The sequence below is a fragment of the Sciurus carolinensis genome, chromosome 4 (assembly GCF_902686445.1).
Source record: "Sciurus carolinensis chromosome 4, mSciCar1.2, whole genome shotgun sequence".
In the NCBI taxonomy this organism is placed as follows: Eukaryota; Metazoa; Chordata; class Mammalia; order Rodentia; family Sciuridae; genus Sciurus; species Sciurus carolinensis.
This window is the reverse complement of record NC_062216.1, coordinates 19,130,534-19,152,588: the sequence shown is the minus strand read 5'-3', so window position 1 is coordinate 19,152,588 and position 22,055 is coordinate 19,130,534. Positions and strand designations below refer to the sequence as shown.

Here is a 22,055-nt window from a genome sequence, read left to right as displayed (position 1 = left end):
TTTTAAAGGGTAGCAGAACATGCACACAAAGCGAGTTACCTTACTGTGTTCCATGGCCATGAACTGTGGAAGCATCTATAAAGATATGCTACTGACGAAGAAGTGGTCTCCATGAAGGAAACAAAAGTTATCACTTTTACAAAACAAGGATTAAAACCATCACTCTAAAGAGGAGTTGATTCAGGCTACTCTGTTCAAGTCAAGGGTGACATGATGCCATCCCAAAAAGAATCTTCATTTACTCAACAGATTCTTACTTGTTTTAGTTCCTAGCAGATAATATTTGTTTTGCTTTGTTTTGTTGCATTGACAGCATAGGAAACTAGTAACAAATGTCTGACAGGGAGGACGAGCTGCCATTTTGACATGTTATTCATTTAACAGTGTGGGCTTTTAAATAGAGACCACATAAAATAGTTTGTATACTATTCACTGCAGTTCATGACTGTTTTTACAGTTACTTTGAAACTGTATATGAACAAAAAAAAAAAAAAAAAAAGAAACCTTGCCAAAAATTCAAGACACCAACTTATAATCACAAATCAATCAGTATCATGCAGATTACCGAAGTTAATCAACATCGATTACATACTAAAAACTAATTAAAATTTTAAGAAGTGATATTTTTAAATTAAATTTTATTTTTAATTTTCAAAAGTAAAAAAGTTACAACTTCATATAAACTGCTAACAAAACAGTTATTAAGTTAACCTCATACATTAATGTTTTCCTTTTCTTGAAAATAAATATATTTATATCACATCCTTTAAAAAACACACTAAAGGATACTTGTGCTTACATTCTCTAACAAAATTCTAATACATCAATGTTTTTCATGACACTTGAAATATTGTTGTATGTCAATTTAACCTTTTAGAAACTTATCACTTTTCACAATGAGAAAGTAGAAAAAATATATATAATCAAAAGGAGCAAGCCTAAATCATTTATTCTATCAGAAGATAACATATATAAGTGTGGGGATCAACATAACCACAGAGACCGATTACTTCTGTTTCTAACCTTTACCTCTGGCTCAGGAAAAAATAAATGATAATGCATAATCTATTGATGAATATGAATTCACAACCAAATTCTTCCCCATTTTATAAGGAAAGAAATTAGGTTTAATGTTTAAGAGAGAAATCAGTTTAATACAAGTTCATTATTATCACAATTTAAGAAATGTCCACAGGAATCTCTTAGAAAACAGGTTATTGTCCATTCACCCCATTTGGGAGATTAGGCAAATTTTTCCTACATATTTTCCACATAAGGAAAAAACTGAAAACACATTTTGTCCTCACACATATTACTTTTCCTTTGCACAAAGTTCAGATTAAATGTCTTTAAAAGATCACTTCTGGTATTTGTCCCTCAAGAGCTCATGTACAGGCAGCTTGGTGCCTAGCGTAGCAATGTTAAGAGGTGGTGGTACCTTTAACAGGTGGGCCTAGTGAGAAGTCATTACTAGCCTTCCAATTCTCTGGTGTCCTGTCTCACCACCCTCCTGCATGGATTGTGATGTCATTCACTATGAAGTGATATCGCCAGAGGCCCTTGCCAGGGCCATTCCTTTGGACTTTCACCCTCCAAAACCATGAGCTAAAGAAATGTCTTTTCTTAATAAGCAACCTACCTAGCCTTGGGTATTTTATTATAGCAACTGAAAACAGACTAATACAACTTATATCTATTTTAGCAACTTAATATAAATGAAAAGCAACCTTCATTTTCAAATAAAAATCATAACATTTTTTAAAACTACAAATGGGACTCTCATTATACAGGAAAATGAAGTAAATAGCAAATTCTTATGTCTAGATAATTATTTACCAAAATTAATGAGTGTGACTTGAAGCTCTCAAATTATTTTCAACTCAAGTAAAGACAATCAAGCTACTGGAGTCATTTCTTCATCTGAGTCATCTGATTCACCTTTTAGTTCCAATTCGTCTAAATTTTTGTCTATAGTTAAAATAGTTTTCCTCTTGCCCTTCTTAGGAACTGCATCATTAGCACAGAGCTTTCTCATTTTAATGTTTGGCAATTTCTTCAGATCAAAATCCCATTCCCTAGACAAAAGAGAGAGTATAGAGTATTGGCAGGAGTTGAGGTGAAAAGGAGACAGTCAATTTGCAAAATTCTGAAAATACCTGAAGAAAGTGTATAAATTTACAACAGATTTCAAGGGTACTAGGAAGAACCAATATAAATGTACAAGGAAAAAACCAACGTCCAAGAACTGAGGTTAGATTTTTCCATACTTTTGGCATTTTCTCATTCATCTACAGTAGCAATACCTGCACAGGGAATCCCACATATTTAAAATTATCAAAAGCAAACAGCAAAATATTTGAAAGTTATAAGAAGGCTCTATTCCATTCCTTTGTACTTTCTTGCAAAATACATATGCAACAAATAATAACTGATACCAAGAATATGGAAAGGAAAACACAATTTTAAAGCATTCACCTGTTTTAATAACTAACTCTCCCCTCATCACCCCACCCTTGCAGCTACATGGCTTAAGATTTCAGAAGTAGAAACTATGTCATCCCTTGCAACACTATAAATTGACAACCAGAAAGGTTTGTCTTTTCATACGATATATCACAGTTAACAATCAGTAATCAAATAACTCTTATAGAGAAATTTCCAATTTTTCAACCTCGGTATTTTCTGTGACAATTCTGTATTCAATTACTCGAGGAGTAACGTGAAGGTAGTTTTAAAAACGGAACTCTAACCAGCAATGCTAACAGACTATGTTCATCTCTCCTCTCATTTCTGATTTTCTTTGGAAGATGCAGAACAAACACTGTTTCAGAAATAAGGAGCAAATTTTACATATGATTTTGCCTGGATTTAAATTTATCTTATCAAAGTACATTCTATTGTCATGTGTAACTAATTAAAACAAAATTTAAAAATCTAAAAACAACAAAAAAAGAAAATGTACAATGCCCCCCCAAAAAAAAAAAAAAAAAAAAAAAAAAATCAGGTCTATCAACATGGGCTACTCAAAATCAAAATGATTAATCTGAGAACAAAAACTTAAAACCCTACTCAGCAGTCTCCCTGGTGACAAGGGGTACAATTATAGAGACCTCTGAAGAAAGGGGTTCTGACTGACTTAAATCTCTCCCTGGCATCGCTTACCATTAAATACCTTCTCTCTAGAAGAAGGTGCTAGAATAGTTTCAGAATCTGACCCTGAGCCATCAAGTACTAAAATATTTTAAACTATTATGAAGAAGTATGTCATCATCACTGTATCATGTATCAAGTATTCAAATAAATACAAATGTGGAAAGTATTAATAAAATAGAAAAGGTTGAAAGAAATCTCTGATTTTCTTTTAGTGTTAATGTCTAGACTTTAAAAGGAAGAAGTTTAGGCCTCATGTATTTTATATACAGTTTTCAAGGAACAATTAAAGAAACACTTACCTAAAAGTTTTCAGATTGTTTGCATTTAAAATGTCTGGGATCTCTGGAAAAGAAAACAATTTACAGCCATTAAACATTTTCTTTCTTAATTACATCATTTTTAGTTTCTTCATTTATTATGTCATATGCAACAAATAATAACTTATACCAAGAATATGAAAAGGAAAACACAATTTTAAAGCATTATTATAATTAACTTATAAAGTCCAGCAAGTATAAAGAGTTCAGTTTAAGGTGAATTAAGAAGAATGCTATTAAATAATACATCCTAACACAGAATTTGTGAAATTAAACTAAACTATTAGAAACAACATGCCAAGGTGTTTTATATTTTCTTCTTGGTGAAAAGTATAATTTTTCCAAGTATATATGTAACCATGACATGGTAGAGTTTCTTTAAGGAAAGTAAAAATAATTTAATATTAAAAATAGTACTTTAAAATTTAAAAAGTTTTAAAAGCTATAATCAAATAAATGCTCAAAAAAGATCAATAAATTTTAAATCCATTTTTCATAAAAACAGGATGTGTGGCATTTCCTTACTGTGATGATTATAAAGTTATAAACTAATATGCTTTCACTTTTATTGCTGAAAACAACCATCTGGCCAAGGTAATAAAATATTAAATAACTGCAGTATCAATTAATGGAAAGATAAAAACAAAAATGTTTGATACAACTGTATGCTGACTTTTATAAAGTTTTCAGAAAGTAAAGAGGATGAGAGGATAGGTTTTAGAAGATGTAAATCAAGCACAAATATTTTTAAAAAGGTATCCTAATGAGTCAGAAACAGTTATATTACCAGGGAGTAAAAGGGGAAAAGGTGTTCATATTTGGTCTTCTCAAAACTTATTAAACTGACTTCTGGTGACCATATGTCCACATGTTCTACATACTTGCAAACTAGTCAGAATTCACAAGCCGCCTTTCACCAGCTATGCTCCCTGGAAGAAGCACAGGGCATAGTCAGAAGATCACTGGATCTGAGGTCTAGCCCTGGCTCTGTCACCAGCGTATGTTTTGCTTGGATGGGCTCTGCTAATTCCTGCTGATCAATCTGGCTGCTTCATGACGAACAGACTGCAAGGGGAAGAGTGGGAGCAGAGACCAAAAGGGAGGCTGTACTAACGATACAGGGGAGATGAAGGTGGTTTGAACTAGGGAGGTGGTAATAATATGGGTAAAAGTCATTAAGATCAAAGATATGCTTTGCTGATGGTGAACTGTGAAAATGAACTCAAGTTTCTGATTTGAGCAACTGGGCAAGCGGTGATACCACTGACTGAAATTTGGAACTTGCGGGAGGCACAAGTTTTAAAGGAGAAAAGCAGGACTTTGCTTTCTAACGTGTTGATTTTGAAAAGCCTGTAGGACCTTCAAGTAGAGAGTTTGAGATATCCAAGTTTAATAATCCAAGTCTGGAGATCTGGGGACAAGACAGGGTTGACCATATGAATACTGAAGTTATTAGCATTTAGATGGGATTTAAACCCATGGATCTGAATGAGATTAACTAAAAAATGGGGTATATAGAAAAAAGAAGTAAGTTGGAATATGAGCCTATTTTTAGTTGGTTAGGATGAGGAGATTCAGCTTTCAGCAAAATTATGCCCAGTGACCTAGGGAGAAAACTAGAAGAGGTCAGGGCCTCTATACCAGATAAAAAGTAAGCCAAGAAAATAAGTTTTCTTTTGCATCAACTACTGAGATAAGCCCAGTGCAGGAACTATTTGTCTTAGCAACCTGAAGGTCACTAGTTGCTGGTACTTTTGGTTGAGTGGTGGAGACAAAGTCAAGTTAAAATAGGTTCCAAACAAGTCAGGCATGGTGGTGCACGCCTGTAATTCCAGAGACTTGGGAGGCTGAGGCAAGAGAATGGCAAGTTCAAGGACAGCCTCAGCAACTTAGCAAGGTCATGTCTCAAAACTTAAAAAAAATAAAATAAAATAAAGGCTGTAGATACAGCTCAATGGTAGAGCACCGCTAGGTTCAATCCCCAGTATAAATAGATAAACATATAAATAAATGAAATTTTAAAAAAAGAAAATTAAAACAATTAAATACAGTCTATAAGTATATACAAATTCTGCAGGCTTAGGAGGTAACTACTTAGGTTAAAAAAGAGGACACAGATTAGCTGAAGCTCTCTGCCACCCTCTCTTTTATAAAGTACTATGTCAGACACTTTCATTAATTAAATCTTACTTAACTGTTGGAACAATCCAGGAAGTTGGTATACTATTTGTTCTATTTTTAACTTGAGGTTTAACAACTTGATAAATAACTTGACTTCCATTATACAGTAGGCTATGAGGACTTAAGTCTGGATCTATCTAGTTCTACAGCTATTCTCTGTTGCTCTTTCAGTAATAAAACTCAATTCTCAGGAATAAAAACGGACAGTCATTCACTGCAGAATTTCTATTACTCACAGAACAATTTGCTTAGGGTCCTGTTTTCATGAAAACTTAAAAACTTAATTTTGCTACTTAATATTTCACTTAATGTACCTTCTGAGTAAAGCCTCATAACACAAATGCCTACCAGGACCAGGTAAGACATATGAACAAAATAAGGGTCAGGACCACAGCAAACTTTAGAATATATGCCCAGGAACAGGAAAGACAGCTGTTACTCTACTCCCAGAGATGATGCTGCCAGATTATTTTGTTTTTTAAAAGAAACCAGAAATCTGTATTTTTCCAGTTGAAATCTCCAGGTGCTTCTCTTTTTTCCCCCTTAATACCGACAATCAGTAAGCTAATCAAATACTATTTGCAGGCCATGCGGCCTTTGGGTAACCACCAATTTGTGGCTTTGCAAGTCTTAGCATCTTCTACTAAGTGATTTTCTGCAGTTAGTGTTACCAAACTAATAATATACTTATCTTTGGGAATTAACTAGACATGATACAATGCAGAGGAACAAATTTTGATTTCTATAGTTTCGCAAGGATGATTAAATATGGAGCTAGATAGAGCAAGAATTAGAAAATGAGAAGGACACGATACCTATTCCAATTAGGTACAGTTGGAGATGACTAGTAATAATCCTATAACAAAACAAATTAGGTACACACTGAAAAGAAAAGGAAAACATTATTATTGCACTAGAAAGATAGGATGTCACTGTCACACAATTGAGAGTTTGGCTGGGAATGTATGGGGAAAAATGAACCCAAAGGTTATTCTATACACAGAGAAAAGGAAATTAAAGGGAAAAAAAGTCAAACTAAATCAATAGAATAAATAAAATTGAGGCTCTGAATAAATTACAAATCTAATACCATTATTATTTTAGAAAGAAAACACATGGAGCACACACCAAGGCCATATCCTTCAAACTGCTGTCGCTCACGCTCCATCGTCTGCTTGATAACTGCTTCCCGGGAGAAGTGCCGCCGTCCCTGCCTGTCTTTGATGCTGTTATGTAACTCGATCTGCTCCAGCTCACTGCTAAATCTATTTAAATACCTAAAAAAATATTTAAATGATTTGAATTTTTTAAAAGTCTATACAATTGGGCTCATATTAGGTCATTTAAAACTCAATCTCTAATCTTTAGATGTCTTTATATTTTTATGTTCCTCTGAGTTCCTTATGTCCTTAGACCTCTTATACTCTTCCCTGGATAACTTGACCATATCCTTCACTTTCAGTGACCAAATCACAGCCTGCTATCTGTTGAAGTGAGGACTCTCATATTCAACTACATTGTCCAGGTCTATTTAGTTGTCCCCTAGTGGCTTCACCTTCGACACACCAAAACTGTCATCACCCTGCCCCTGCCTATCCCCCAACACCTACTCCATCTCTTGGGCCCTCTACCTCAGGGGACAGTTATGATCATTCATTCAGCTGTCCAAGCAAAGTATGCAGACATCCTGCTTGACTCCTCTTTCCCTCTTATTTTACATATAACTTTTCATTAAAGACGAGGACTTCTACGTTCTTCGCATCTCTGGAATCTTTCATTCTTCGCCATCATACCAGGCAGAGGCCCCCATCATCTTTCGCCTAGACTGCCTACATCCTGACCAAAGCCACGTGTCCTTCTCTGTATTCCTTTATTCTCACAACTGTGACCTTCCTAAAGTTTAGGTATGATCACTCAGGTGCTTTCTGTAAAAGCTACCCACAGCTCCTAATGCCCTTAGATAAGGCCCAGACACTAAGACGGACACCTGAGGTCCTTCCCAAGACAGTTGTTACTTATTACACCCACCACACTTCCCTCCTTGAACTTGTTACTTCACTCATATTAAATGTCTGGCAGGTCACTACAAGTGTCATCTTTGCTGTCACCTCTAGGCCTTTTAGATATTATTCACTTGGGCTAAAAGTCCTTTGAACTATCTTACAATGGCCTACTAATCCCCACCTATGAGTGCCCAGGCAGTTGACACCTCCAAGAAACCTGCCTTGATCCCAAGAAATCAGCCTATTACTCTGAGACTCAGAAAGACTATGAACCTACTAAAGAGACCAAGCTATGATACAAATCTAAATTCTTTCTGATAACAATGTCTACTTGCTTATCTGCAATCCCAGGTCAGAGCTCTGTCTCTAAAAACCAGGTTCAAGAATTTCCTATTCTGTCCCTTTGCTCATAATATGCTGTTTACCTTTCAACTAATTTACAAGCATCTTTCTTTGAATACCCCGATTTTTTTGGATCCAGATGATTCTGAAACCACTGCAGTTTTTCACCTATAAATAAAAATACCAACAGTTTTTAGCATGACAAGTCATCATTTAAGCAAAGAGGTTTATTATATTCTCAACATCAATGTGTTTCAAAGAGAATCAAAATTTATTTTAATGCTAAATATAAAGCTCTGTGTGGACTCAAAACAAATTAAACCAGAAAGACAGGTGGGCAGGCAGAGTTTAATAGAATATGAAGTTGTAAGTATTTAAAAAGCAAAAAGCAGTATGGAGATTCCTCAAAAAACTAGGTATGGAACTACCATATAACCCAGCTATCCCATTCTTTGGTATTTTCCCAAAAGATCTAGAATCAGTATACTACAGTGACACAGTCACATCAATGCTTATTGCAGCACAATTCACAATAACTAAATTACAGAATCAACCCAGATGTCCATCAATGGATGAATGGATTAAGAAACTGTGACTGACACAGACACTGACACACACACACACACACACACACACACACACACATATTAGTTCTATTGAGTCAAAAAAAGAATGAAATTATGGCATTTGCCAGTAAGTGGATGAAAATAAAGAATATCATGCTAAGTGAAATAAATCAAAACCAGAAACTCAAAAGACCAATGTTTTCTCTAATATGTGGAAGCTGGAGTACAATAAAGGAAAGGGGGAAAGAAGGGCAGGATAACATAAAGATAAAGGAAAGATTAGTAATATAGAAGAAAAAGATCAAGATGTTCAGTGGAAGAATGGGTAAGGGAAGACAATACAAAATGAATTCTTAAAAAAATTATGAAATTGTGCATATAGAAATATACCACAAGATACTTCATCTTTATGCACAAGTAAAAAGAACCAATCAAATATAAATAATTGAAAGGAAGTCTAGTAGAACAGAGAAAGGAGAATGGGAGAGGGGAGGGAGGATGGGAAAGAAAAGGCAAAGGCAAAGAGAGGGATCATGAACTGAAATCAATTTCTATGCATGTATGAGTTTGTTGGGATGAACCCAACTACTATACATAACTATAAAGCTTTAATAAAAATAAATAAATAAAAATAAAAAGCAAAATATCTAAAATAAGTGGATAGATAAGCACAAACTAAATAGTTTTTGGAGAATCACTAACATAATTTATTCTAAATATTTAATGATTTGCTTCATTTTGTTTTGTTTTACTCAAGTCTTGATTTAAAAAAAGACTGATAAAAACAGTGTTTTACTAGGGTTAAAAGGCAAAAAAAAAAAAGAAGGTATAGAACAAACATTCACTATATAGCCAGAATTTTAAGTAAGCAAACCCATTTACCAATAAGATTGAGACGTAAGGCCTTTTCATTCTTCAACCTTGGAAGAAAAGTAATATTTGTTAGAAAATTTACAAAGCAAATTTTAAAAATCTGGCAAAAAACCAACAAAAAAGAAAACTACCCAAAGAACTTAAATTTAAATATGATCCTTTGATATCTAGTTCTGAAAATACAAATGAAAGTTCGATTAAATTATGAATGTTCAGATGGGTTTTGTGATACACAGAATACTTTCACACAAAACAGTAATGAACACTCCAAAAGATCAAACTGCTGCCACTAAGATTAAAGTGCACTACTGTAATATCTTTTAAACTTCAAAAAACCCCCAAACAAGATTACTTTTCATACATCTGAAAAAGTCTCATTTCTTCTCAGAAACAGTGTAGGTAACATACACCTCCTGTTATTGGTATTCTTCATACTTAACTCATTCAAGAAACCCTTAAAAGTATATTGCTGTACATAGAACAATTTGGACACAAATAATGAAAAGATACTCACTTTTCTTTTTTTTCCTGTTTGTGGGCCTCTCTCGTAATCTGAGCTGCTTTTCTACTATATGGATGGATGACTTTTTTTTCCCGCACTGTACTTTTTCCCTTTGGAACTTTAGGCTAAAATGTAGGAAAACATGGCATGTACAATCAGATACACTGACTATTGTCACTTAATTCTTTTAGAAATAAATTTTAAGAATAATATAATAGAAATACAGTGAGTCAGAAAAATAGGGGGCTGGGGATATGGCTCAGTTGGTAGAGGGCTTGCCTGGCATGCACAAGGCCCTGGGTTCAATCCCCGGCATTGCAAAAAAAAAAAAAAAAAAAAAAAAAAGAAAAATAATTCTAGCAGTCTGTTTCTAGGATTGTAACAGATATATTCCAATCATATGAGACAATAAAAAAGGCATGAGTAGGGCAGTAAACTCATCTCTTCAATCATTCCATCTGCAAAATAGGTACAGAGAAAACTAGATAGCAAGGACACTCCGGCGTGGAAATCTGTGTTACAGGATGATTAAGTGGGTAGGGGAACACAGGGTATTTGTGGGAATTTGTAGAAGTTGCACATGGAAGAGTGGGCAGTGAATCAAGCAAAGTCAAAGTTGGCCTCATGGTCTTGCAAATTAGGAACAGAAGAAACAAATAGAAGCCATTTCAAAATCGGTACATCCAAATATTTTCTCACTCAAAATCAGTAAATCCAAAATTATTTTCTCACTCAGGTCTCATACCAGTTAACTAGGTCACAATTCATCTTGTCATCCAAACTCTATGTCTTTTATTAGTAGTACACAATCCTATATCTTATCCCACCAATATTATCAAGGAATCAGGTTTGGCTCTTTACAATAGAAACCCCAAATAATAATATCTTAACCTAAAGTTTAGTACTCCCTGTTAAAAGCAGGTGCTGGAGGCTGTGCCCCACAAAGCCCATAGGGATCCAACCTTCTTTCATTTTGTTAGGCAATAACTTTCTACCTAGTGTAAGATGGCTGAATGCCAGGTCTATCTGCAGCCAGTGAGAAGTTAGAAAGAAAATTCAGAATTCATACTCCTTTCCTATAAGAGCATGATCTGGGAAGTTGCAGATTCTTTTAACAGCCCAATGATCAAAACTTAGTCATAATGTTACAAAGAGGAAATTAATATAATCTTTAATCTCTGAAAAACAAATCTACGATTATAGAAGAAAAAGAAAATATATTAGCAGACAGCTGAAGGTCTCAAACATACCTAATACTCTAAAATGCCAAAAGTCTTCAGAATCTTCTTTCAAAACTACTGTCAATTACCTTAGTTCAACTCTCATGATTAGGATGCTCTTTAGGGTCTCCCTGCCAGTCCCTTTTCAAAGACAGCACAGAGCTTCTCTTTCTAAAACACTAATCTAGTAAAAGTCTATCTCCCTGCTTCAAGAGTTCCACTAGCTCAATTTGGTCCTCCATCTTTAGCCTGGAAAACAATCTATCCTCAACTTGCCTCTCCAGCATTAACCACACCTTCACAAAAGATCTTTTACCCCATTCTCACTGAACTTCTCACCATTCCAGAACATACCCTGTGCAGGTTATAACTTGAGACCGCCCTTCTCGTTACCTAAAAAATTCATTCCCTTCCTTGTTCTTTGATAAGATACAGCTCAAAATCACTGTCTTTGTAAAACTCCCTTGGCAGGATTATTTAAAATGACAATGAATTTCCCATTCACACATGTATTCATTCTTCTAACAAATAGGCAATGAATGCTCTCATTTCTTGATAAACCTGACCAGAGAAGATATGCGCAAGTATGAAACACAGGGTATAACTGGACGTTGGCTACAGGCATCAGTAAATAACCATCAAAAAAACCACAGAAGATATATTCTTTTGCACATATGTTCTCTATGCACACCTGGGGGGGTAGAACAGAGAAGGGGTGATGTGATATGAATTTTTTGAGCATAAAGTCTACCTACCAAACACAAATCAAATAAAAACTTGGAACACGTGGTAGGTTGCCTCTAAGATGATCTCCAAAGCAGCCCACTTTCTGATATTCATGTCCTTATATAATTTCCTCCCTTTGAGTGTGGGCTGGACCTAGTGACTCACTTTAAGAACAGCACTTGGTAAATGTCAATTCCAAGATTAGGGTATGAAGGACTCTGGCTTCTGTCTTCTCACTTGGCTCACTCTGATGGAAACCAGGTGTCATACAGTAAGTTGCCCAATAAAGAGTCCCACATGGCATAAATGACAGAGGCCTCCAGGCAAGCCAGTGAAGAACTGAGGTCCTCAGTTCAGTAGCCCAGGAGGGGATGAACCCAACTGAGAAACATGTGAGTGAGCTTGGAAGCGCATCCTCCTCAGTTATGTCAACTGACCATGAGAAACCTTAAAGCAGAGGATGCAGGAAGACCATATCTGATTATTCCCCACCCATAAGAACTGTACTGGGATTGAATTCAGGAGCACTTAACCACTGAGCCACATCCCCAGCCCTTTTCACTTTTTATTTTAGATAGCATTTTGCTAAGCTGCTTAGGGCCTAAGTCACTGAGACTGGCAATGAACTTGAGATCCTACTGCTTCAGCTTCCCGAGTGGTTAGAATAGGCATGTACCACCATGGCCAGCTACAAATATTGCTGTAAGCCACTAAATTTCAGGATAACTTCTATTACACAGGAATAGATAGTAACTAATGTGAAACAAAAAAAGAAAGCTGGCATCATGCACTGTTTGAAAAAAATATCTTCATCTCATACGTCAGAACCAATAAAAAAAATGCTTTACTTTAAAACAATAAAAAAAGACACAGAATCTTAAGGAAATAAGATAAACTCTATGAAACTGCTATGACTTAAGTAATAAAGTTAGAAAGGTTTCAGTGATTATATTTGTCTACAAAATATTTCCTTTAAAGAGTCAAAAAGTTCCACTAGAAAGTTTGATACTCTTGTGTGAAAATGTCATCAAAGTTTTAGAAGATTTCAGTTAAAGAACCTCCAAGACAGCACAAAGAAAGTACAAAGAAACTAAACTCATATTCTGACTCACTATAGTTCATGGTTTCTTATAGTAATTTATTTATGAGGTTTCCTCAAGGCATGATATGAATATATAACAAGGCAAAGATGCAAGATTTGCATTTCAAAACATTTCCATATTTTTCAGTACATTAAAATTTAAAAATAAAAAAAAAAACCTGAGGTAAAACCTCAGTAAAATGTTAACCTACAAAGCAGTAAAACTCGAAGTCAATCTGACAAGATTATTTCTATTTAAATTAATTGCTCCTAGGGGAAATCAATTTTTTGTCATGTTGACCTGGCACTGAAAACAAGCAGGATAGGCTACGTATACACTAAAATGAACAGTAACTGTGTCTCAGTCCCTGTAAAAGGCACTGTCTTTTTCAATGAAATCAATTACACAGTAAGGAAGAAGGCACTGTCTTTATCTAAAATAATTCATCAACCATTAGGATTGCAACATACATACTGGCTAAAAAACTAGATCAAGAAATAAATACTAGATAAATAAATTCCAAATTTTCTGGGCACTGGAAATATCAGTTGTAAGTCCATTTTTGGAACTCCAAATAATGTACTTTACCATAGAAAATAATCACTACTTCTCCATCCAAGGATTCAGAATCTGAACACACAGACATTAACAAAATAAAAATTTTAAAGTACATATTATGTAGCAAAATAAAACAATAAATAATATTTGATAACAATTCTCCCTTTAGATCACAAAAGCTTAGTTGAGTTTTTTTGGAAGGAAGGGAGGGAGCATCTCCTATGCATTCAGGTTTTAGATTAGCATTAAAATTTCAAGTACTCAAACAATGCAAATAAAGTAAAAAGCATACAATTTCTTAAAAATTTGGTATATTACTTCACATTCTAAGTTCCTCATAGATCATATATAAACAAAATCATGAAATCATGTAAGCCCTAGAAAAAAAGATTTTGCGGGTTAAAATTCAGAATGAGAAAGATCTTTCTAAACAGTACATAAAATCCAGAAGACCAAAAGAAAATAACAACTCCAACTACATAAAAATTTAAAATTCTGAAGTACAAAACGTATCACAACTGTCAAAAGACAAATTGTAAAAAATATCTGCAACACCAAAACATAGCCAATTCCCTTAACATAAAAAAACCTGCAAGATTAATAAGAAAAAGACTGACAATCTAAAACAAAAGTTAGAAAAAAAAATACAAACAAGTCATAAAGAGTAAAAAATGTTTTTTAAATGTTTGAATTGATGTGTGGTTTAATTTAAGACATGTAAGTTAAAACATCTAAAAACTGGAATTGTTAAGACTGACAAAGATAAAAATGATGAACTCTGCATACATGAGTGTTTGGTTAAGCTGGGACTCTCATAAACCAGTGGGGTATAAACTGGTAGTCCTCTAGAGAGCAATGTGACAGGTCCTGGAAGACAAAAGTGACACACATTTTCTGACCAAAGAATTCTACTTTTATTAACTATTTTACAGATACATTTACACACGTACCAAAGGGGAAAAAAATAATCAATGCAGCAATATTACAGTGTCTGTAGTAGTGAAAGAATGGGAACAGTTTAAATGGTCCATTAGGGACCAGGTTAAATAAATTTCAGTAGAAACAAACAATGGAATAGTAACTGTTTAAAAAACAAGCATTTTAGTCCAATTTCCATTCTCATAACAGGATACCCGAGAATGGAAAATTTACAAAAGAAAAAACGTTTATTTAGGCTCACAGTACTGCAGGATGGGAAATCCAAGATGAGACAGTGGCTTCTGGAGAGGCCTCATGCTGCTTCTTAACTTGGTGGGAACGAGAAGGGGAGAAAGGGAACACATACCAAGAGGACACCCCTGAAAGAAAAGGAACTGAACTCCCAGGACAGTCAACCCTTTTTTAAGCCATTCAGGTGAAATGGGCATCATCAATCTATTAAGGAGGGCTCTGCCCATATGACCCCAACACCTCCCACCTAGGTCCTTTCTTCCAACGTGGCCACATAAAACAACCTAGGTTCCAACACAGTAACTTCTGAGGGACACATTCAAATCATAGCATCTATTTACTTACATGAACTGTTCTCTAAACTCAAGACAAAAAATGGGCCCCTCCCCCCACAGGACTGTGTCTATTATATTATTTATATAAAAAGGGTCAGAGAACATATATACCTGTATGTGCATATAAAATACCTGAATGGAGAGCTAAGAGCTGATAACACCGGTTGTGTCTCAGTTCAACTGGAGCACTACACAACAGAACTGGAGGAAAACTTAGTTTGTATGGTACGCAAAATAGGGCTCAGTGGCTTCATCCCCATGCCAGACATGTCCATGCCCCTAATTCCTTGGAAAATATGATTATCACACATGGCAAAAGAGACTCTGCAGATGCAACTAAGAATCTTGATATGGACAGATTATCCTGAATTATCCATGTGAACCCAATACAATCCTAAGGGCTCTTATAAAAGGAAGGCAGGAAGACCACTGTTTGGAAGGAGCCAAGAGCCAAAGAAAGTAGACAATTTCTAGGAAACAAAACATTCAAGGAAAATATTCCTGCCAACACCTTGATTTTAGCGAGACTCATTTATGCACCTCAGATCTCCAGAAATATAAGAAAATGAGTGTACAGTTTTAAGTTACTGAATCTATATTCTTTATAGTTGTAACCAAAAAACTAATACACTTTCCATAACCACTTTTTTTTTAAGCCATGTGCATGTGATGTTGTTCCAAAAATGGTTGGTATACAAGGTTGATTTTAATGAATATTTTTTAGTTTTACTAACTTTTGGGAGCAAGTTTTACTAGCAGAAAACTCATTTTTTGTTGTAGCTCACATTTACAGGGGTGAGCCCAAAAGCACACAATTCCTGCTATCAACAATTTGTAGGCAGTCGTGAGTGGTTAATGGCCAGAAATAATAGGAATAAATATGATAAATCAATGGATAATGCCATACTTTTCAGTGGTTTATAATCTAGCTAGGGAAAAAGACAAAAAGCACACTTAAGTTTTAAAATAACCAAGCTTATGTAAAAGAGGTATATATCCATGAGTGTCTTGCATGATGCACAAACCAAACTTAAAACCACTAGAAACAGAATAAAGAAAACCACTAGAAACTAGACAGAATAAAGAAATACTGAGTGGGATGGCTTAACTGAAAAAGAGTCTTTATGTAGTTGCATTATTTTGATCTTAAAATATATATATATGTATAAGAACTTGCAGAGCTCCAGGTAAGATTCACAATCAAAATATAAATGAACAAAGTAACAAAAGTGAACAACAAAAGTTGCACTGTTATTATTTACTTTTATTACTAAAATTGATAATAATACTAACATTTACTAAGTGCCAGACTAGGGCTAAGTACTTTATTTTTACAACATTTCTGTGAGGTAGGAACTACTGCCATACTCATTTAACAGAAAGTTATGTCCTGAAAAAAATCACAGGTGCCAAACTCAGACCTCTGAGGCCACATTCTGAGCTGTACTGCCAGCACTGATGATGTTACCAAGAAAATGACAGGGTCAGAAATATGCCAACGAGAACACATTTACACGCCACCTTTCTTTCTTTTTTTTTTAACTTCTATGTCAAGGCAATATATTTCTATAACTTGGCAAAACTGAAGTTCTGATGGTTAAAAAGAAAAACAGTCAAATACCAATCAATATCCTAGCACACACACCATTACATGTAATTGCTTTACTACTCCATTCTGAAAAATTATAAAGGACTGGAAATAGATAAACATGTTCAGCGAACAGACTGAAATTATACAAATACACACTATCTAAAGCAAAAAGGTAATAGACAAGACAGACAAAAGTGACTGGCATACAAAAAAGGTAAGAAAGGAAAAAGAAAGGACAAAAAACATTGTGGTCAGAATGTAAATTTTTACTAGTTATAAAAAATTTTAAATTTTTGTTCTTTTATTAGAAACTAACTGGATAATGTATGGTCAATACTTATTAGTGTATATAAAACATGTTCCTATTTATGACTGAATCTCAAGAACTCAAGAACATGGCAAGTGGAAAACATTGTTTTGGAATATAAACATAGGTACTAACTATAAAGAAAACTAAAAAAAAAAAAAAAAAAAAAAAAAAAAAAAAAAAAAAAACCTGTAAATATAAAATTTACAAGCTGCTCACTTCTAAGGGGTTCCTGAAGGTCACAGGTTCATGGAAAACTTTCAAAGACTAAACTACATGAGTAAACGAGAGTTCCTTATTTTGTTAATCTTTACACCTAATCGTGTTCTGTGAATAATCACTTATACCTACGAAAGTTTTTAATAAAACAACAGCTTCGTAATGGCAATGTGGTCGTAGAGAAGGGGCACTGGGGGCGGGAATGGGTCACTAAATTAGGGCGGTGAACTGACGCACAGGAGAGGAGACGCAGCTCAGGGCAGAGAAGAGGGGCGCGTGGTCCATTGGTGGAACTCAGAGCGGCTACGACACAAAGCTGCAGGTTTTCCCCGGGAAAGACGGGGAAGAAGCGGGGCACCGGCACGGTGCTAGGAAAGCCTACGACCACTGACGCGGACGCAGGGCCTGGAGGTCCCTCGCGGCCGCCTCGCCCCGCACCACCCACGGCGGCTCCACCACCCAAAGTAAGCGCTTAGCCTCCTCCCCCGACCCGGGTTCTTGAGTCCTCCCCGCGCCCTCCCGATGTGCCACACCAAAGCCTTCCAGGAAACCGACCGACAGGGCTCAGGAAAGTGGGAGGGGACCCACCATGGTGACGTCCGGGAGGCCGCGGGGAGCCTCCGCACTCCAGATCCGACAATCGCGGACCCAATCCACAGCAGCGAACACCTGCACTCCAGCCGGAACACACGTAGTACGGGCGGGAGCCGCGGCGGACGGACCGGACCGGAAGGGGAAGGGCGAGTGCGTTTCTCTAAAACGTCCCTGGAAACTGAGACTTAGTCTTTCTCGCCCGTGTTGCACTTTCAAGCCCTAGTGGTATGAACAGACCTCCCTCGTGCACGCGGTGACTGTAGCCTGGCGCTCAGCCCGAGGCCGAGGATTTGAGGACAGTTCCCCTTACTAAGTGCATCCCAGAGGCTGGACCCCTCCCAGGAGACCCAGGAGGCGTTGGCTGTGACCCAGCTCTGCAAAGGCCGGGCCTGTACTGGACGACCTTGGACAAAGCCTTTCTCCACCTGACTCCTGGTTTATTCTCACAAGACCTCTAACCTACCTCATATTCAAGGCCCCTTCCAGCCCAGTTTTAACGTTTTCTCACACCATGTTACAATTCCATAAACAATAAATTCATCCAATAGACATTTATCCAATGCCTTCTATATGCCAGGCATTGAAGATACTCTTTCAATGTCCCTGCCCTCAGTTCATATTCTGATGGGACATGAAGGAGAAAGGAGGAAAAGAGGAGAAAGAAGAGAAAGCAAAAAGAGAATGAGAGGAGACCCAATTAACCAAGATCGAATTTTAAACCACTGAAATCAATTCAGATTTATGTAAGCATTAGATTATAAACAAATGTATGCCATTCACTTTTTAAATTTGGTAAAGTGAAGCAATTCTAAGAAAAATATATAACCTATCAAAACTGACACAAAGGAGTAGAAAATCTCAATAGTACCGTAATCACATTTTAAAAAAATGATGACTTGAGTATCTTTCCACATTAGAATTTGAAGCCTAGTTTTTTTTAGATTTTACTAATACACATAAATCAGAAATAGAACAGCACTTTCTTGATAAGATTATAAATAGTAGTAATGGGTAACATTCTTTTGTTCCTGACCTCAAATAGAAAACTTATATCGAAAAATAGTTTGGTATCATCTAGATATTTAAAATTTGTACACTCTGTTGGATATATGTATTTCCACATATATACCCTAGAAGAATTTCGACACACATCTCTCAGAATATACATACAAGAATAGCAGCATTGTTCACAATGACAGTGTCCTCTTTAGCCATGATTTTTGTAATATCCCAGACTGCAATTAAAAACTAATTGTTCATTAACAGAAGACTTGAAACATAAAATAAATTTTATGTAGCAAAGAAATGAACAAATTACAGCTAATTAAAACAATGGATAAATTTTTAACTATAACATAAAAGAAGTACTACAAAAATATATATACAGTATATAAATTCCATTTATATAAAGTTCAAAATCAGGAAAAATAATTATGCTACATTTTTAACTGAGACTTTCATGGATAACCAGCAATATTTCTTAATCTAGGTGGTGGTTACTTTGGTGTTTGCTTTATAATTATTTTTTACACTCCACATTTACATGTTTGGATACCAAAATCTGTGGATGCTTAAGTCCATTATGTAAAGTGGCAAAGCATTTGCATATCACCTACCCCTATCCTACCATATATTTAAAATAATCTGTAGGTGGACTTATAACTTCTAATACAATATAAGTGCTATATAAGTAGTTGTTATAGTGTCTTGTTTAAGGAATAACAAGAAAAAGTCTATAGATGTTCAGCACTGACACTGTTTCCTAACATTCTCCACCTGAGGTCTTTGAACCCCAGATGCAGAATCTGTGGATATAGAGTGCCAACTGCTAAAAAAAATTTTTTTAAAACCCAAATACATTACTTCTTTGTTTCTTGATTCCATTATCACTATTGTAAAACCTCATTTTTGTTCAATTTTTGTTCCATTGAGAATGGTTTGATTTTCTTGGAGGAGTCACTTAATAATTTCTATTGTTATGGCTCTTCTTCAATTATACTAAATGCATTTGTGTTTTGGTGTTTTATTGTATATCTTTCATACTCTGTGGCTTCTTCCAATTTCCTCATAGAATTTGAATTATCTGGATAGTGATCCGTTCATCCTCTCTTTTAGCACTTCTTTCACATTTTCCATCTCTTTATTTTTTTGCTGCCTAATGAGGTTTAAGAATTTGATCTTCTGGTTTACTATTTGCTTCTTTGATACAATCATCTCGACAATATTTCACCTACTATCATCTTCATTTCATCTATTTCATTTTTAAATATAATGTTTACACTTGTCTTATAAAGTAATTCCACATCCCTTTGCTATGATATCAAGATCATCCTTAACTCTTCTGGATGTATATTTGTATTTATTTTAAATCATTGTCCATCTGTTCCAACTAATCTGCTTCATGTAGTTTGCATTATTCCATTTTTAAAGTCTTTCAGTAGTAGTAGTTGTACTCCTCAGGGATCTATTTTCTTGGGACCTGGAGCATCAAATTTATTTCACTGATGAAATTTGACTGTCATGTCCTGTCATGTGTGTTGGAGAAATACTCACATTCACCCATCTGTGTCCTTCTTGGAGAATTTAAAGAAAGCAAAGTTTAAATCTCTGAGAAGCGAGCGGCAGGGACAGCAGCAGGAAGAGTTGGAGGCAGGAGCCTGCAAGGGCAACTTCATCCTGCTCCTGTTGTCATCAGCCCCTGAGGGCTGCCTCCCTCTGTGCAGCCTTAGAGGAACCTCGACACATTGGAAGGCTGCAGTGTTCCCCACTTCTAAGTCCTAGAGACGGGAGCCAAAAGTGCGACCTCTCCAGATCCTCCAGAACTGCTACAGACACCCTCCTACTTGGCACCTGCTGAGACCTGCCCCTGCCTCCCTCCCTCCCCATCACTCACCGCCTCCTGTCTTCCCAGGGGTGTCTCACAATTGCAATGTACTTCACTTCTTTGCTGTGCCTGTAGTTGTTCAGGGTTGATTTTGGAGAAGCCTATTCTGCTTTATCATTTTGTTCTATTTATTTTTAGAAGTTCTGATTATTTTGATAAAATTAGCCTTTTGTCAGATGTAATATCAAATAGTAAGTTTTCTTTTGACCTGTTTGTGCCTCCCCCCACCCCACAGGGGAGAAACTGTTGTCACTTAAATGAGTTAAAGCTGGTCCCTGTATATTGGCCCTATGTCTATTTCACAGCAGGCTGGGACCTGTTAACTGAAAAGTCTGCTAGTGCCAAACTCAAAGTTTTACACATCCAATTATTTTAAATATAGCACAAAAAAGTAGTTCCTTAGCCATTTAGAGCCTGCCTGCTTTGAAGAACCTGAGAAATTGCACCGAACATCTGCTCGTCATAAATATCACATATAACACAATTGCTGCTCCTCAGTTTTCTCTCCTAGACGCCCCACCATGCTGCTGAATGGCATCATACACTTACGCCCACTTTCCCAATCCCTCTTGGATTCCCCTCTCTACCCCTTCTGGGTAGTGACCTCTGCAAACTTGCCTTTTGGAAGTTGTCATGTGGAAGGAGGTGCCCCGCACCTGCTCCCTCAACACACACAAAACTGTCAAAGGGTCTCCCAAATGAACTGTGCGCTAGTGCCACCTGGTGGCCAAATCTTTTTCTTTGATCAGCCCGAATCTCTCGAACTCGCTACACTACTTAAACACTTAAAAAAAAAAAAAAATCTACTGTTGTTCTTAAAGCTTGAGATCTACATGTATCCATAAGAAAACACGCTATCGACTTAAATATAAAACTAATACTTATGAAATAGTGGGTACAATAAATCCCATTTACAATAAAATGTGGAACAGAAAATGCACAGAAAAACAGCTGGAAAGAATCAAAATAACTTTATAAGATTAGGATCAAGGTAGGGAGAGCTCAGGACATGACTTTTAATTCTACTCTTCCACTGAATTTGAATTTTTCAAAACAATATATTTTATAACTTTTTCCAATAAAAAAAAGGTTGAGAAAAGCTGAATTTGATCATTAAAGTGGACAAAGATTTTGATACACTAGTGATAAACTGATGCAAACCAAAATATGGGAGTTAGTGATTGAGATGAGGCTGCAAGTGTTGTGAATCTTTTAACAAGACGTCAACCTAGGTGTGCTGACATGACTTTAATCCCAGAAACTGGAGGAGCATCACAAGTTAGAAGCCAGCCTGGGCAATTTAGCAAGATCCTATCTCCACATAAAATTTTTAAAAGGGCTGAGGATGTAGCTAAGTGGTAGAGCGTCCCTAGGTTCAAACCCCAGTATCAGGAGAAGGGAAAGGAACAAGGAAGGTTTGAAGTAGAAAGAA

The 22,055-nt window shown here is 36.0% G+C and overlaps 1 protein-coding gene across 1 annotated transcript; it reads right to left on the bottom strand.

The window, feature by feature from the left end:
* Nucleotides 1–787: 787 nt before the first annotated feature.
* Tma16 (translation machinery associated 16 homolog) lies at nt 788–17,857 on the bottom strand. Its single transcript, XM_047551528.1, has 7 exons — nt 17,734–17,857; nt 9,950–10,062; nt 9,445–9,482; nt 8,080–8,164; nt 6,780–6,928; nt 3,453–3,495; nt 788–2,075 (listed from the first exon to the last, which is right to left on the bottom strand). The coding sequence occupies exons 1-7, from the start codon at nt 17,734–17,736 to the stop codon at nt 1,895–1,897; spliced, it is 612 nt and encodes a 203-aa protein (XP_047407484.1). The 5' UTR covers nt 17,737–17,857; the 3' UTR covers nt 788–1,894.
* Between the last annotated feature and the right edge of the window lie 4,198 nt (nt 17,858–22,055).